This window comes from Brienomyrus brachyistius, chromosome 5 (genome assembly GCF_023856365.1).
Source record: "Brienomyrus brachyistius isolate T26 chromosome 5, BBRACH_0.4, whole genome shotgun sequence".
Lineage (NCBI taxonomy): Eukaryota > Metazoa > Chordata > Actinopteri > Osteoglossiformes > Mormyridae > Brienomyrus > Brienomyrus brachyistius.
This window is the reverse complement of record NC_064537.1, coordinates 26,111,594-26,129,847: the sequence shown is the minus strand read 5'-3', so window position 1 is coordinate 26,129,847 and position 18,254 is coordinate 26,111,594. Positions and strand designations below refer to the sequence as shown.

Genomic DNA, 18,254 nt, shown 5'->3' with positions numbered 1-18,254 from the left:
GCGGTACGAAATGTACTCCAGTTACTTGATTTGACGAATAAACGCGCGAGGGGGGCATCACGTGACTTGACGGACACCGGAAGTGCAGTTTGTGTTTCGGAAGTGTGTCCACGATCCGGTCCGGTGTGTTACAACTACTCCTTGAAATGGGCGCAGTGGGGAAATATCTAAATAAAACGGAACAGTTCCTAATTATAAGGACTTATATTTGAGTAGATATGTATTCTTGTCGAAAGAGGACACCGAACATGGATAATCAAAATACAGAGGTAAGTTAAATCACACAGCATCCAAAGGTGTCACGATTACCTCACTAGCTATTGATAGCGAAGTTCTTTCTTTTGGGAAAGTTACAGTCGCAGCTAAACTGCAGTTGCGAAAAATATATGAATAGATTTTTAAAAATAAAAATACAAATGGGTGAAATGTTATTTGGAAACAGATTTTTTTCCTTTGTAAGGTGTATCATCTATCCTCATATGAGTAACTTAAGCTAATCTCGTTTTCTTGTTACCTCCTGAAACCGTAAGCAGTATTAATTTAGGTAGTTTTGTAACATTAATTTAGATAAATCCATCATCAAGCCTAAACAAGGTATTTATATAACGTTATATTTCTCAGAATGGCTGTTGAAGGGTTTTTTTATTTTATTTTTTTATCCCCGATGGAATACTGTATTTGGGTTACGGACTGTAGCAGTGATGTTGTTTTTATTGGTTTATTCTATTGTGTAACTTTTGAAGTAGGTATTGTTCCTTCTGTAATGAATATTGAATATACTGTAGCAATAAAAATATTTCTACGCCAGAATGTTTTGTTCAGTTATTGATGAAGTAGTGAAGTTTGGTCAAGATTATAAAATGAAAATAATGTTATACTTTTAAGCTGTTGTTGAATCGCCGAAAATAGATTTTCATCTTGTTGAGTCAGAAAATTACAATGTAGTATGTTTATTTTTTACGTTTATTTATTAGGGTTATTCTATAGGTATCACAAAAGTAACTCATTGACAGTCTCAGCTAAGAAAATTCTTGCATATCAACACATCTGTGCACTCTATGCATATGCAAACACTTAGCTATCCACTAGTTTCTGACCACTGGACATTTACCTTAGCAGCACTTAAATCCAAGTTGCCTTTACAGCCATATGCTTGTGTTGTATTACACTGCACAAGAAAGGTTTTGCTTCTTGAACACTGTTGCTGTTCCTTATAGATTTTTGGCTGCTGATAACGAAAATCACATCCAAATCTGCCCAGCACGTACCATCTTATCGAAATCTTCAGTTTTATCATGTGTTTTTCCTCATATATGTGTCCAAAATTATTAATTTCTTTAAGAGACCTATCAACAGTGTTTTGTACAGTCTGAGATTCAGGACAGGTTGGAAACTGTTCTGTGGAAGTTTTTAGCCTGGGCATGCCTGGACAGGCCGGAGCCAGCTTGACACTGCCTAAGCAGGCTATAAAAGTGGCTTGCATACACAGATGCTGCTCATTGGGTTAATATAGAACTGATAGTGTGTATGTATTGTTTCAGAATATAGCATTACCTCAGTAGCAATGTAACAAGTAAGGTAGATGCTATAGACATTTGTAGGACAATTGGTTTCGGTCCATAAGTCTCGTCTGTGTCTTAACAGCCACAATAAATTCTGCTACATTTGTTGCGAATATGCGCTTGCACCTCACACATGCTCAATAACTGCTCTTGTGAAGAAAGGATATCACCTGTACAGCTGTAAAATCAGTGATCAAGACAAGTAATGGGCGCCTCACATTTGTTGTGCGACATGTGCTGTCTGTCTGAGACCCTGCCAGATGAAGAATCTGCAATGCAGGGAACTGGCAGGGACATTGATCCAGATTTTGAACCGTGCTCATCCGGTGATCCACATCTCATAACACAGTAAGAATTAAACAATGTGGTCAGAGATTTGAGTCTCTCAAAAGCAAAAGCCAAATTTTTGGGTTCGAGACTGTTGGAATGGTGTTTGATGTCACCAGCTATGAATATTTCTGCTGACTACTGTTTAATACTGCAACGTGATAATTGTTTTTAAATTATGTTGAATTTAATAGCATATGAGAAACATAAACGCGATTAAATACGTTATTGCTGGTAAACACGTGTAAGCCGGGGAAAATGCATTACTATTTATATAATTTCCATTTTTCTCAAAAACTGTATGTGCTAGAAAGAAGCTGAAGTCAGATTTGAATTCAGCAGCAAAAATTCCTTTAGGAACACTACTTTTTATTTCGGAAGCAGAAAAAAGTTAAAATTTGTTGCCCAGTGTTATTTGCCTCAGTTGCATGTTGCTTTGGACACAGTTGTCTGCCAAATAAATGTAAAATAAATGCAGATGTATAGTATAATACATTGAGGATAAATAAAATAAATATGTGGTAACGATTTTATTTACCATTAAGATCTTAAGTTTGTGATATTGTATTTGTATGTCCTGTTTAGGTGAGATTTAGTCTGGACTGTGTTGAAGAGAGTGGCCTCAGCATTTCAGGTTTTTCCGATGAGATCTTGTTGAACATTCTCACGCATGTGCCCAGTCATGATCTGGTACTCAGCGTGGGCAGAGTCTGTAAAAAGATGAAGACACTGAGTCTTGACAAGAGTCTCACTAACCATGTTCGACTTTCCAAAGAATATCTGGTAAGGAAAAGAAAATATTTGTAATTATTTTCATTTCCGCTTGTTTTTCTGTCCAGTATGTTACTAATTGTACTATTTATTGTGAACAGAGGAAAAAGATCTAAATGGTTTTCAATCAGCTCATGCAACTTTGTATGAAAAGGCGCCATTGTTTCCATTGCATGCTAATATTCTTATCTGTGTGTTTTCATTAGGCCAGCGATGATGCTGTTAAGCAAGTAGTGAAAGAGCTGGCTGGTGACATCCAGACCTTAAGTATGAGTGGCTGCTACTGGCTGTCTGGGGCGACCATTGACCAGTTAACCAAGTGCAAAAGTCTGGTCAAGCTGGATCTGTCAGGTTGTCGACTCACCTCGCTGAGACTCTCAAAGATCCTGTCTATGCTCCGGGGCCTGCGATCCTTGGCCATTGATATAGACAATGGTTTTGACCTGAATCAGCTAAGCAGTGAGAGCAAGGCCACCCTGAGCCGGGTCAATGAGCTCAAGCAGACCCTGTACACACCCTCCTATGGTGTGGTCCCCTGCTGTACTAACCTGGAGAGACTTCTGTTATACTTTGAAATCCACGATGTCACTCGAGAGGGCTCCACTGTTTGCTGTCAGCTGATGGTGGGGCAGAGCAGCATACCACACTACCAGAACCTACAGGTGTTCTATGCTCGGCTGGCTCCTGGTGAGGTCAACCAGACCCTCATGAACCTGTACCTGGCTGTCTTCAGTGTCCGTGTCCCTGAGCACCTGCGGGTTTTTATCATCTCTGTTCCTGGGAATAACCCGGGCCATTGGCCCGCTGCCCGGAGCCTTCTAGAAGGCATGGCCAGGAACGGCGCTCTGGAAGCCCTGCAACTGCCGAAGACCTGGGTGGAGCACTCCTCCCTCAAGTGCATCCTTAAGCACAGCGTGCCCTCTCACCTGAACTTCAGCCGCTGTTCCGTGTTCGGGAGCCACCTTATCCACAGCATCCTCAGCAACGTCCAGGATCTCCAGCAGCTGGTCAGCCTAAACCTCAGTGGCTGCATCCAGGGGCTCTTCTTAGACTGTACGTGGAAGGCTGATGAACAGATAGACAGCTGTGCCATGGAGTCGCTGGTGAGCGCTTGTCCCAACATCAAACACCTCAACCTGTCTGCGGCGCACTACCACGGCACACCTGGCTCAGAGGAGCACCTCTGCACCATCCTGGCCAGGCTGAGGAGTCTGCGCTCCCTGGCGCTGCCTGTGTGCGCAGTCTCGGATGGTGCGAAGACCTCTGAGCAGGTGGTGCAAGACAATGTGGCTCCACTCTCCAGCTCCCTCATGCTGGGTCTCAAGAAGACTGCCCGTGTTGGCCTGCAGACCTATAGGGTCAACTCGGAGCCTAGGGCCAGTGAATCCAGCTCCGCCTTCCGGGCCCTGCTGGAGGGAAGCCCCTTCCTTGAAGAGCTGGAGCTCATAGGGTCGAACTTTTCTTCTGCCATGCCCCGCAATGAGCCGGCCATCCGCAAAGAGCAGGCGGCTTGCAGTCTGGCGGGACAGATCGGAGACTCGGAGGTGGCGGTGGTGGGTAGGCTGCTCTTCCTGCGCAGGCTGACCTTGGCGCAGCTTCCAGGCATGATCAAGGGAACTGGCCTGCTGGAGGTGGCCATGAAATGTCGGGACCTGCAAGCGCTCTCCCTAGCCAACCTGGGAGTCCTGAAGAACATGACCTACATGCCATCCCTCATTGAAGCACTACCTTACTGCAAACAGCTGAGAGACTTAAGGTGAGTTGCAAAGTGTCAAAATATTCACTTTGTAGTACAAATAGTATAAACAAACACAGTTTCACAAAAAACTATCAAAACGTCCTGTTGAGTTCTTGACACATGTAATTCATTGGAATGCCCACAAGGGGGGGTGATAGGTTCTGTGTTATACTTTTGAACTGGCAAATGAAACGCCAGTAGATTTATTTGTTTATGTTTTGACAATGTGTTTGGGAAGCCAGATGGTAAAGGTAAGGGGCTGTGAGCCATATTTGCCTTTATATGTGTATAATATGAAATGTAATTATAGTATTATATTATTATTATAGTAGTCTGTGAAATGAAAGATATAGATTTAATAGAAGTATGACTTGGCTGCAGTTGTGTTTTTGCAGTCTTTATTGTGTGTATGATTTAGTTAGTGTTAGGCGGTATACCGGTTTATACCGAAAACCGTTTTTTATCATTGTTGTATGAATTTTTCTTATACCGATTTAAATAGATTACGCAACGTTTGTAAAGTGGCACAGCTGGAAACTGTTTAAGGGGGGACCTTTTTCACTGCTGCACCGCTAAAAATGTACCGGGAAAGATCAGAAATGGAAGATATAGCTGACGCTGGAGTTGAAAATAATGACACATTGAGGTTGTCAAAAATTGATTCTCAGATTCTAATCGCAAGCTGCTTTAGTAAAAAAAAAAAAAAAGCAAAAGTGCCACTTGGAAGTATTTTGCAGACGAGCTTGGAAAGGCTAAGGATGTCAATAAGCCTCTATGCAAACAGTGCTACAAAGTCATGGTGACGGAGTTAAGTAGCACGTCAAACCTGGCGAAGCATCTTAAAGACCAACATTTTCACAAGGTCAAGTTCGCGTTCCAGCAACACTGAACTGTTAAACAGATCAAAAATGTTAACTTGGCAGCGTACACCTTAACATTAGCCGTTTATCTATAAGCAGTTAGCCAACAAACACGTTAGTCGTATGTTACCATTAAGGTAGCGGATAGGGACCATGGCTAATAATAAAATAATATAGTTAATGTGGGAACAGTGCAAAAACGTAAAACAAAAATGTGTCCTATAAAATGTGTTAAATGCACAATCATACTTTTTTAAAAATACCATGTATACCGTGAAACCGATATTACTTTGAAAAATACCATGATATAAATTTTTGGTCATACCGCCCAGCTCTAGATTGAGTGTATCCATTAACCTGGGCATTTAAATTTTGCCATTTTTATTTAAACTTGTGTTGTTTAATTAAACTATTGACACCAAATTGCTATTGTGTCACCATGTAAATACCCTGCAACGGACTGGTATCTCTCCAGCATGTAGCCCATCTGGTACTGCATGCGTGCGTAGACACTTGGGTGTGTTTCCTGAAATCGCTTCCAGATCGCCACAGCCTTAGTTGGTTGCATAGATCCTGAACATTTTATCTGGGTGACACTCAAATATGCTGCTCTGATTTTGATTTGAATTGACCTTGCATTGGATAAATGCTTGTGCAGGTTTTTATAATTTTTGCATTTCTACTTTTTGTATTTTATAGTTGATTTCTTTTTTCATTGACTGAAATTAGGATATAGGTTTTTAAGAGGGGTGTATGCTGTCTGTACTATTCTGCTCTTTAACTGCAATATGATGCCATGCACTCCACCTTTAACTGCCTGACTGAATGTCTTCCATTACAAATGTACTGAATGAGCATAAAAAGAAAGTTGATTTATAGTGCCAGCAGATTCACAAAGTTATCAAACAAAAATGGGGTCTATTGCTGGATGGTGGTGTGCTGCTGTACGAATTAGCTTCATACTGGCTTTATTTATGAATAATAAATAATTATTACCCACGTTATTGATGATCCTTCCATCATCAACGAGCCTTTTGTTGTATGTTGTCCAGTTCCCTTTTTAGAGCATTGAAGAAAGTGGACTGTTAACTGCTTTGAGCCACACGTCATCCCAGCTTGTTCAGCCAATATTCATTGAAACAAGCAGGGTGTCTATGCAAAAAGCCTATTGCCAAATTGGCAGTTCACTAGCAAAAAAATGTAGCTGATTCTTCTGCAATTGAGATTTGCTAATGTTTTCTCATAAATTTTATTCATACCTCGAATAAATCTCTGTTTATGGTTAGGGTCATTTTGTGCGTGTTTCAGATTTCTTATTCCAGGTTCTGATGCAGGAGAAGAGACAATGACCAAAATAATGTAGCTATGTGATCTAATAATCTGAAACATAGCTTTTGTTTTGTCTCTCATGTCAATTTGTTTTGTCTGCTATTGTCAATTTGTTGTGGTTTGGACGAATGCCTTCATAGCAGACGTAAACAGAGCTGAGCTGCTCTGCATAACCGGCCGCTCCCACCCTGCTTGTTCCCCCCCAGACTCGAGCAGCCCTACATCAATGCCAACGCCCGCTTCTTCCAGGCGCTGAGCCAGTGTCGCGCCCTGCGTCGGCTCTGCATCATCTCACGCAACGGCACCTTCCAGGCAGACGCCGTCGTGTCCTTCATGGAGAGCTGCCCCGACGTTGTCGTGTGTCACATGTTCATGGGTGGGACCCTGGTGGCCTGTCGGAATCTTCAAAAAACCCTTCAGGACAGGTGGGCGCCAAAGGCCGCATGAGTCGGGGGAATGTGGTGTAGTGAGTGTGGGGGCTTTGGGGCTCTACTGTAATTGTGGCTGATTTGTCATCTCTAAAAGCAGCAATTTTCAGCATTTCGTAAACCAGGCCTTCCAAATGAAAATAGACCACAGCTTGGAAACCTCTAGCACTCATTCCTCATCGTATAAGTAAGAATTAAGGTCCACCGGGGGGGGGGCGCTTTAATATTTCTTTTTCTTAATATTTTTTTGCAATCGGTAAACCAGCTGTTAATACTAACTTACAGAAACCTCTCTGGACTCCCTACAACTGCTCTGTGGGCCCTCCTGTGTAATGTGGGCAGAACAGTTTCCCATATTGATGTGTCTGACCTGTTGGCTATGACCAGTTTGTGTTATGTATTCACAAATTCCCCTTCAATTCTATGTGCTGAATTTCCCCAAATAAACTGTCAGCCATTTCCATGTGACGGAAAATTTATGACTGTTAAAACCCCAAAGGTTCTTTTAATAGTCATGCTTTCAGAAGCTCGATGAGAAGCATCTGCCGTTGTATTTTAATGTTGCACGGCTTACTGTCGGTTGTTTTATTGTGAGCCTTTGCAGGAGCGTTGGAATGGTGTGCATGATTCACATGAACACTAAAGGAAACCAGAAGACTTTCAGCCAATTCCCAATTCCTTGTGCTCAGCCATTGGTATACTGCCTTGGGGGATACTACTCATTAAAACACTGTTTGCACTTTGCTTTGCCTGGTTTATTATATGATTTGAAACCGTAGCAAAAGCAGCTTTAAGACTGAGTTCCAAATGACCAGCTTTCAGTACAGGAATGTCCATCATTATATTTTAAAATGAAACGCTGTGTTGACTCTGAGGAGTGCCCAAAGGCACCTTTTATGGTTAGAGCAAGATATCGATCAGGCTGTTGGGGATTGCATCGCTGCCATAGATCACTCTGATGTAAAAGACTTTGTTGTGTTGTGCTTTACTATGGCTGAAGCTGATTTGTATCTTGAGCATTAGCACAACATAACAGTATCTGTTTCTGAAGGCCTTTTTTTATTATAACATTTAAGCACACGCAAGGAGCTCATGCACATGGATTGTAGATGCTTTCTCACTCTTTTTAATAACATGCTTGTTCGATCTGCTTTTGATTTCAGTTCTCTGATACGCTGCCACACTGATACTGCTCCATATGAGTTGTTTTAGATGCATGCAGTTTCTGGGTTTGTGTGGCGTGTGTCCAGCAGAGACAGGGGTGTGGCCAGTCCTGCAAACGTGCGCTGAGACTGTGCGCCCAGTCGCGAGCTACACCGCAGCCTCCCCCCTGGGCTCTGGTGACAAAGGCTTCAGCTCGTCAGGCTGGCTTCCAAGCTTTTCTCCAGGCAAGGAGGCCCTAGAAGCCATGTGTTCACATGAGGCCCTCCAGCTTCCATCAAAGTGGCCATTTTCCAGTGTGCATGAAAGTCCTACGCTTTACAAGCTGCCTGTTTTGAAAGATTGAGGGGGAGGAGCAGTTTGACTTGTTTTCTTTTTTCTTTTTTTTTGTGCGTCAACTGTGATATTTCAGTCTTGCCCATATCTTGCCCTTGATAGTGTGATATTTTTTGGGAGATGCTTTTCATTTTCTGCGTGATCCATTTTGAAAGAGAGATGCCCCCTGTCCCAATTTGCTGCTCTTGTTTCCGCCTGACTTTCTGACTGCACGTTCTGACACGCCAAAGCATTTTCTGCAGTAATTACGCTGTCGCTCTTTATGAGCCTTAATGAGCGGGGAATAATGATGTCATGGGGATACCGTTGCAAGAAATGGGACCGATTTTTATGTGCTCCTGCAGTTTGTTGTGAGTGCCAGCAGATGGCGCAGGTGTTTGCTTTATTGTGGTAGGACGACCCTGTATGTTTTTATAAAAATGTATAAGTAGAGGAAAACATGAAAATGTGTCTCTGTAAACAGTCCAAAGAGTTGGAAGCCATATGGGTGAGTTCACGTGGGGCTCTGTACAAAACTCACACTGCATCTGTGGGTACTGTCAAGCTAAATGGAAGTAAGCTGTCATTGCATGTGATGCCTGTGTTGAATTCCTGATACTGGTTGCTCTACTTTAAAAAAGCCTTTTGTTTTTGGGGGATAATGCTTGCCTTCTCCCTGTGGTGCCTATTCATACGACTTTACTTAAAGAAGCTGTTTTTCTGTTTTGAAAGAAAAACCGTAGGAAGCTGTATTTAATGGAAAACTGAAAATAAATCTCCTTCCCAAATGAGAAGCCCTCTTTCCAAAAAAGTAATCTTAGGACGAATGCGTAGCCTCTCCCAGAAATGAGAATACTAGGTTATTTGAGAAGAATGCAGGGCAAATTATTTAAAATGCAATGGCACACAGAGGTGAGCTAACTTTAGGGTTACTCTAAAATTAGAGTGTTTAGCGTAGAGTACTGTGTGGTTTTTATTGACTGTAATGGTGTGCTGTTTGCTCTAAGCTTTCACAGTCAGATTGGTTTATGAAAGCACTGGTGTTTGGGTCTTTCTAGTGTCCCTTTAGTACCCCCTCCCTCCTATCTTATTGTGGCAATTTCTTGCTTGCTACCCTATGTGACAAAAGTAAGGGAAAAGATGAGCCTTAGCGGATAGCGTGGCTTTTTAAGTTGAAAAGACAGATGGGTTTTACACATCGAGTCCAGAGTGCTATGACATTAAGTATTGTTGTGTCAAAGGAATTCTTCTTGGCCTTGGTGAAATGAGTTCTGGAGGTCTCTGAACAATTTTGCATGGTCTCCCAGCAATTTGACATGGAGAGCCGAACGTGTCCCCCCTCTCTCTCTCTGTCTCTCTCTCTCCCTCCCCCTCTCTTTCTCCCTCCCCGCTGCCTATGACTAGACTCTCACATTGACCTTGTGGTGTTATGCCATTTTTAGGTCTTTCGGGATTATTTGCAAGTCTGCGTGGGGCTGTACGCTATGTCTGGTGTTAGGGGATTCCTGGCTCTGTGGTCTCTGCCTAATCATAGACATGATCTTTGAAGTGTGGCTTCATTACTGGTTTTAAAAAGGGAATGTTTATTGATTTGCACAAAGTTCCTATTGTTTTATTGAGCACAAAACTGCATTGACTTGTGTATCATGCACTTGAGGTAACCATGACGGAGTACTAGCCACACAACTGTGGACCGACTGACTGAGAAACTCTTGTGACTGGTCTGTACTGTGAACCATTTAAGATATGGCTGTTTTTAAAAGCTTTCTAACTTCACTTCACCTCTGGGTCGTGATGTCGTTTTTTACCCCTCTTCCAGTGGAAAAATGGGTGTCGGACTACTTATAATGTGATACTGAATATGATCCTAACATTACTAAGTCATGGGATGTCTTTAGTAGGCGGTTAATTAACAGTATGTTGGACTTAGTGACTGGTTCAGTGTGTCGTGGAAAGCTTCCTGTTAATGTCTGGTGGGAAGTTGCAGGTATACTGCTCTCTTAAAGCATTTGTAAACTTGACAAATGCTGAAGGGGGCTGTTTTGCCTTGCCCTGATTCTCTAATGTTCTTCTGGGATGAGGTCAGGACTATAAGCTGACTACAGCTGTGCACCAGTGTTTTTGTAGTCGTGTCCTTTTTATGTGCTTGAGTATATTTCTTGGGCATGTATTAATTCCACGGTTCCTTAGTAACAAGTATTGTGGTTCTCTATGATTGGCAAATAACGTAACATATTTTAGGTCATTGGTACCAATGAGAAAGCCCTACACTTTGTGTGAATTATGTTTTGGTACGATTGAGGGCTAATTTAGCTATTTTGATGTAATTGTAGAATCTTGGGGGGGAGGTGGGTGCTAGATTTAATGATGAAATGTGACCTTTGTCTCACCGTTGATTATATGACGCCTCTCCTGGGGTTTTTAGGGAATCACCAAATAGATATCATGCTTTTAAAAGAAAGTCCCCTTCTTATAATGGCTCAGTTATTCATTCGGTTCAGTAGTGTTCGGACTCTTTGGATGGAGTCCTATTGCCCTGATTGAAGCACGAGCAGATCAGGCTGGACAGATAAGCAGATGCGGCTCCCCCTGCGAAAGCATTGGTGTGCTGGTCTTCAGAGCATTCTCACTCCTCTGGGAACACTGCTCTCTAACAGCACTCTGACAGTCTTCCCTTTATCTCTGTAACAACTTGATTATAAGGAGTTTTTCCTCATAGTCGAAAGCACGGCACACTTAATCACAGCTTCGGATAATGTCCTCTGAGATCTAGGCTGGCGTTCATTAATACCACGGTACTTTGTTATAGTCACTCTTTGTTTTGTCAAGTAAGCAGTCTTGTTTTTAGTCTTTGGTGTTTAACCTTGGTGCCTTGAGAGTGCTACAGAGCTTCACTGTGGGTGTTTGCTTAGAGCCCATTGAAGGTTACCTCAGCCATATTTAAAAAGGTGGATAGACATAATTCATTGTAGCTACTGCAGTAAGCTATAGCGCCCACCAGCATGGTTCACTGAATTGTTGTGGAAATGTAGGCAGCTGTTTTTTTTTTTTATATATATATATATAAAAGGTGTTGGTTTTCTGTTGCATCTTTCAGTAGCGCCCCCAGTGCACACCTGTTTTTGTGGTCAATCCATTGGTCAGTCAGAGCTGATTTTAATATACTGCTTTTTCACATGCAGGGTTTCACAAAGGCAATTTAGCATTAATATTCCAATCTGATATGGGTCCTTTGCTTCAAATAAGCTCCTCGATAACCGGAGACGTGATCTATGGCCTCAAAAATGGTGCAGTACAACAAGCACTGGAAAAGATTTGCTACTGTCTTCAGATAAGAATAGCGTATCATCAAAGACTTTGACAAGTTTTGTTTCAGTGCAGAGATGTTATCTAAGCCCAGATGTTCATGCACACAGATTATTGGACTATAGGAAGGTTTGATAACTGCAGGGCAACATAAAAATTTTTGATTAAAATGAAGAAGTTTGGAGAGATTCCTGGAGCTAGACAGACCGTGAGAATCCAGGTTTGCCGTCTTCCAGATTAGTAGAGGCTTGATTACAACATATCCAAAAGCAAGACATGAATTTATTTTATCTAACATGGGCATTTTAATTGCAGTAATTGCTTTGCAAGGAGCTGAGCTTCCATCATGGGCTCTGTGGGTACAGGAACACGGGAATGTGACACAACCTGTCTGCAGCCTGCAACACGCCCTTAGATCTGCTGGTTGTTGTCGATATGCTTTGATTCTTTTGTCTGATTTTGAGAGCACGCTGTGAAATTTTAGTCAGTGTTTAGTACTTGTGCTAGGTTGGCATAGTGTCTCATTGAATAGTGCTGATCCCACACCTGCAGGAGTGTTGAATGTTTGATCCCTGCCCTTGCACTCTGTATATGGAGTTTGCATTTACTAACCATGTTTCTGTGGGTTTACTCTTGGTTCTCCGGCTTCCTGTTAAGGTGGCAACTTTTTTGAACAATGTTTCCGAGCAACTGCCAGCAAGATGAGACAATGGACAGTCATTTTCGATCTGGATGATCACGAAAAGTTGCCCACTGCCAATCAAAGTTTTTCAATCGGAAATTAGTTACGTAATATTAACAGGAAAGTGCCTGAGCAACACTGGTCAGCAACGTTGCTCAGAAAGTTGCGCCGTGTATTGTCACCCTTACAGTCTTGTAGCTGAGCCGATATGTAAATCATTCTTAATGTGCTGCTGTGTACGTGTCCCCTGCCTTATGCTTAGTGCGGTAGGCTCCAGGCTCGCTGTCAGCATGCACTGCATAAGTGGTTATGGAAAATGAGTAGATTGGGTTGCATTACCTTTTGATAGGTTGCATTGTTCGTCAGCGGCTGTGTGGTTTTTTTTTTGTCAGTAGTCAGAGAAATTTTATCCCCTTTTAATTAGGTTTGAGAATTATGTTGACAAAGCGATGGAGTTTTTTTTTTATTGTTAGTCTGTCTTTCAAAAGATAAGGAGGAAGGCCTGTAACTTAATATTGTGTGATTTGCATTCTAATGTTTGAGAAAGAATGAAATATGCACGTCTCAATAAACAGTAGTCTGCTCTGTGTTTACTTCAGGGATAGGGTGAGCACGTTCTGAACTGTAATATTTTTCCTGTTTCACATACTGGCTGGTAATCTGTGATTGTCCCACTTAGACACAAAACTGGGAGCTGAAACAGTACATAAATGGCCATATTTTTTTGTTCTTTAAACAACGTTTGAGTACTATTTTATGATTGTTTCCCACTTTTATAAAATATATTATTTTACCTATTTGTAAACTGTACTTTAAACAGTAAGGAATCAATTTGACATTTACTTATTTGCATATTTTTTTCCTCTTTCCATTCATAAAGCTGTAAAAAATATACTTGCTTATATTGTTGATGATTTTCCAAACCTGGCTTGAGTTTAAAATTGCCTGAGGTTAGGAGACTGAAATTAACCATGACCTACACTGACAAATTCTCCCGGTGCAGCCTAATGACCCAGCTGTTTCTGCTGCCGTGATGTATTGTGTTGACCTAGCGAGGGACGACATTCTGGTCCGGAGTGGGACCGCGCACACAAACGGGCTGAATCGCCGCTGCTCTGCGTGCGTGCTGCTCGCCATGGGAGCCGTGCTCCACACCCCAGTTCCAAAGAAATAAACCACCCCCTGTCTCAGCGGTCAAATATTTACGCGGTTCCTCCACGTAGCTTTACTTTTACAGACGCTTGGAGGTCTTGGAGGTGGTGGGGCGTGAGGGACCAGAGTGGGAGGCTAAAGGGCAGCGAACACTGGAGGAACATCTGTACGCTGTTATGTCTGGGCGGCCGTAAACGTGACTTAGTTGTATCAGCAGACCATTGCTACGACTTCACATTGAACTCTATTAATAATAATAATAATTATTATTTTACTTACAAAACACATTTATTCGTTAGCTGCAGTGTTGTGTAAAGATTTAAAATAATCACAACAGTGGAAGAATGAAAAGCGGTGGGTGGGTCCTGAAAGCCACATGGGCGTAAGACTGCGGGTCCTTTTCAGACACGGTCGATTACTCTGTGCCGTGATCTCGTCCTCTGCTCAGCAAATTTTTGACTCTGCGGTTTGATACCGGAGAGCCAGGGGAATAGGACAAAAGGAAAACTACCAAACGAAAGATCACACCCCCCGTCCCTGTCCTGAGTGTCACATGCAGTCAGTCTAGAGTCTAGGGATTCTCAGAGGCTTGGGGGGAAGAGATGGGTGTAGCAGAGCAGAACATAGCTGGCTACCACCCGTGCTCACTTTTCCAGGCTACCTGAGGAGTGGTGCGTGGGGATGTCTGGACCTCGCCTTAATGTTGAATGATGCCCTACAGTTTTTCCTTCACCCGAAGGTTCAGGCTCTAATTTCCCAGAACCGAAGCCATCTCTATTAGTACCCGATTATGTCTGATTGCCACTTTGCTTTATTCACCCTATTAAACATGGCTCAGCTATTTTTGAAAAGAAATTGAGGGTTAGACGTCTCAGCAGTTGGGGGTATTTTTATGGCAGTCAAAGTGCTCTGCTGTTTATTGGAGGGAGCTGAATTACATCGTTCATAAATTAGATGAGTGATTTCAGCAGAAACTTCTGGGTTATACAGATGCTCCACTCTTCTCTGTTGCCACTGCCATCATCAGATAGCACACCACCCTGGTGTGTGCTGGGTCTTATTTTCACATTCTTGAAAGGACTTTAAAGAGCACGTGTTATTTTTATTAAAGTAAAGGCTAGTGCGACATTGTCACGTAATGAATGGTGGGGGGTGAGGCGTAACGGTCCATTTGTTTGTTTATTTATGGCAATTGATCATTAATCCATCTCTGGAGACCACTAGTATATGGAAAACGTAAAGAGGTTTTAGTTAATCAGCTCGAGTGAGCTGAGTTAGCTTTGCCACATTTCATTGACCGGGCGAGGCTGCTGTCATGTCGGCGGTCCTGATGTCGCATCCGCTCGGCTACTCGGAGCATGTTAGAGGTCTGGCTGGCTCTTGACTGATGCGCTGTCTTTGCCTCGCGCTTTGCTTCGTTTTTATGTGTGAGGCGATACGTTGGAATTTGTTTCCCTCGCCTTCTCTGTGCCCCCTAATGGTTATAAGTCATTACAGAGAACAGAGCCTGCCGCATGAATAAATAACGTCCAGGCAAAAACGGTTAGCTGGAATGTCTACTTGATGTACGCTGAATGTTACATCCTGATACATATATCTGTCATCATTGCTTAAACGGTGTGGGATGGTCACTGCTGATGGGGAAAACTCATCTTGAATGAGTGGAAGTTGCTTTACAGCTCGAATATGAACTCATTTTAACTGACGCCACCTGACCAGGTGCATAGAAGAGACTGAGAAGCTTTAGAATATCTTTGGATGCCCAACATCAAAGGCTTGTCTCCTTCCTCCACATAAGCGTGTTTCAAAAGGTAACCTATTAAGTGTGTTGAATTGGTTTCAAGTGAAGGGTTCTTGAGAACTCGTGATTAGAGGGGCCTGTCGCCTCGAAAGGTATGCCCGTGCTTTCATTTGCAAATAAATTCATTCACTCAGTCAAGCTGAAAGTTTTGTATTAGTAGCTTTCTGATATTTACAATGGTTTCATCTCTTTGCTCCTTGCATTCTGTTCTCCTTGGGCTTTTAAAATATTAATTGAAAATAGCTTTACGGCCAGTGGCCTTTTAAAATACCGTTATTTAAGTAAATGGATAATGATGGGTGCTGTATGTTGGTGGCATTTTGCTGTGGAGTGAATTTTCATATTATCATCTTAGGGTATTAAAATACGTCACAGAGTTAGCTATTCCTAAACATAACTCGGTGTCCATGAAACGGAGGCTTTTGCCCTTGAGTACCATTGAAGAGTATGATCAACTAATTACTTTTTTACTTCCAGAGAATAGTCTTGCCCTATTTCTGGGATGCCCTCTACTGACCATCTCTTTCATTGTCCATCTCACTCTCTCTGGATATGAAGGTTTTCGGCGGAGCGTCCCGCGCTCAACGTCGTCATCTACCCCTTGCTGCATGAAGACCTGGCTCTAATCATCAGAGAGATGCCCCTCCTGCACCTGGACGAGATCACGCTGTTCAAGAGCCGCGTGGCTGAGGATCCGCCGTACCTGTGGTGGTAGTTGTCGCTGCTTGTCCCTCGTCTCCATTTGTCAGCACAAAGGAGTGATTTCAAGGGACTTAACCACCAGCTGACGATGTGCTCCAACCTCAAAGTCAAAATGCTCAAGTGAGATTCTGCATAGGAATTGTTCAGGAAAAGGGGCAAACCCTTGCAAATCTCTGTATAAATCAGTTATTTAAAGTGTATTTAGTGTAGTCTTAAGTTCTGCAAGCTCTGACCCCATTTTCAGACACACTCTACCCTACTCTCTTTCCCTGTTTGAAGTCTCTATTTGAGTAGTTGTGTCACCTTTGGATTTCCATCTGTGATATTGTCAGCTCTTTGACGGTGATGTTTACAGTGTGGCCCAATCACAGTTAAATGACCCAGTTTTAGGATCGTACCCCCCAGTGCTTTTCCTTGCAGAGGAGATAGAGAGCTCCTGCTGACTGTGAATTTGTGCTGCCAGTCTGGTCTCTGCGGAGGTCTGCTATTACAGTCTCATTACTTCTCATCCTCTGGCCCGGGCACGTCAGAGTCATCTTGAAAGGGCCGTGACTGAGGGGAAAGTAAGGACCTTTCCTGATCAGAGCTGCCACCTTTTGATTTCTCCCCCACAGCAAATGTAACCGATTGTCGATTTTTCTATTGAGCAGCTGTAATGCCTGAATAGCAACCTAATGGTGGAAGGGAGGGAGGGGAAAAAAATATGTTGAGATTCCATTTGCTCCCATTCCGTCTTCTCTCAGCTGGTGCTCTTTTGCAATCATGGAGGACTTTATAAGCTATAGATGATCATAGACTCTGCTAATGTCACGGCAATCACCAGGCCCTCAGAATATTTCCTCGCATGGAGCTGGAGATCCCTTTCTCTCTTTGATTTTACTTTTACCTTGCACATTAATGCCTGTGGATTGAAGCACTTTTCAGGTCCTTGGCATGAGTTTTCTGTGTTTCGTCCTACTGCTCTGTACCCATGGTTTTCAGTCAGTGCCAATGTAAAACTTCTGAAGCTCGTGTAACACAGCAAATGCCAGCAAATCAGCAGCTTGTGTCGGGCAATAGAAACGTACCTGGATGCATGATAAGGATTGTGGCGCGTCACTCTTGCTCACGAATGGCTCGGCGTTGAGTCCCCTTTGGGAAGCACGCTGTCATATTCTGACTATGTTTAGTGCAGTATATGGGTCTGCCGTCAAAGTGAAGCAAACGTGTCTGTCTCTTTGAGAATCTTCCTTGTGGGAGTTGAGAAAGGAAAGGAGAAAGAGCCTAATCCAGTGAGGCTGAATCCATCATGCTGTGAGTTTAATTAACTGCTTCAGTGATCGGATCCATTTTTTTCCAAAATGTACTATCCTCTTGGTCTTAGCACTTCAAACAGCTATTATTTCTGTTGATTTTCTGATTTTGACTGTTGAACATCTGTGTTCTTGCAGTGTGCTGAATGAATGGACGGATGACTAGATTTTCAGACGTACTCTGTTTCATGAATTCTTTTCTGACCGTATGGAGTTTTGTTATATGGCATTGCATAGTTATTGGATGAATGGAGATGTGTGTGTAATATGTGAAAATATGACAATCACTATTTTAATTTAATTTTTTTTTACTAAATTTCCCAGTGGGGAATTTTTTATTTCACTGTACGTATGTAGCACTGTTAGTCAAAATAAATTTGTTTGTGGTTTAATTTTTGAAACCGTTATCCACGTACTTCTAATGTACACCAAGCCGTTTGCTTCAAAATTCTTCACACACCAGCATCACTTAAATATGTGATGGCATGTTTTCAGAAATGTTTTAATGTGGCACATAAAGATTAGATGTTTCTATCCGTCTGGTTCTCCATAAATTTTCTTTTTTGGCCGAGTTACAAAATATATTTGAAGTATCAGTCTATCATCTTGTACGATAATATGCTTTTGGACTAGAATCAAGTTAGTGGTAATATTTTTATGATGTTTGGTAAGTAGGTGATGTACATTGAGCTTTAAAGAATGTGCGTATGATGTCCGTATTGGCTACATAATGGAATACTGAGAAGCTTATAGTGTAGTTCTTAGTCTCTGGAAAAATATGGGAAAAAAATCAGTGGAGATAAAAAGCAGCTAATTTTTAAGCAGGTG

At 42.3% G+C, this 18,254-nt stretch overlaps 1 protein-coding gene across 2 annotated transcripts; it reads left to right on the top strand.

The window, feature by feature from the left end:
- On the top strand, positions 1-17,963 carry fbxl18 (F-box and leucine-rich repeat protein 18). 2 transcript variants are annotated; one of them, XM_049014368.1, is made up of 5 exons: positions 1-269; positions 2,475-2,672; positions 2,867-4,416; positions 6,794-7,012; positions 15,991-17,963. In XM_049014368.1, exons 1-5 carry the CDS (start codon positions 219-221, stop codon positions 16,145-16,147), a joined length of 2,175 nt encoding a protein of 724 aa, XP_048870325.1. In that variant the 5' UTR covers positions 1-218; the 3' UTR covers positions 16,148-17,963. The 2 variants fall into 2 exon arrangements, with proteins under 2 accessions (XP_048870325.1, XP_048870326.1); XM_049014369.1 differs by having other exon boundaries at positions 1-1,910.
- The last annotated feature ends 291 nt before the right edge of the window (positions 17,964-18,254 follow it).

What these genes read in the sequence shown, in the direction of transcription:
- fbxl18 (XM_049014368.1), top strand. Translation starts at nt 219, where the DNA reads ATGTATTCTTGTCGAAAGAGGACACCGAACATGGATAATCAAAATACA. An exon ending in TGGATAATCAAAATACAGAG is followed by an intron (nt 270 to 2,474) that starts GTAAGTTAAATC and finishes TGTCCTGTTTAG; the next exon opens with GTGAGATTTAGTCTGGACTG. An exon ending in GACTTTCCAAAGAATATCTG is followed by an intron (nt 2,673 to 2,866) that starts GTAAGGAAAAGA and finishes TGTTTTCATTAG; the next exon opens with GCCAGCGATGATGCTGTTAA.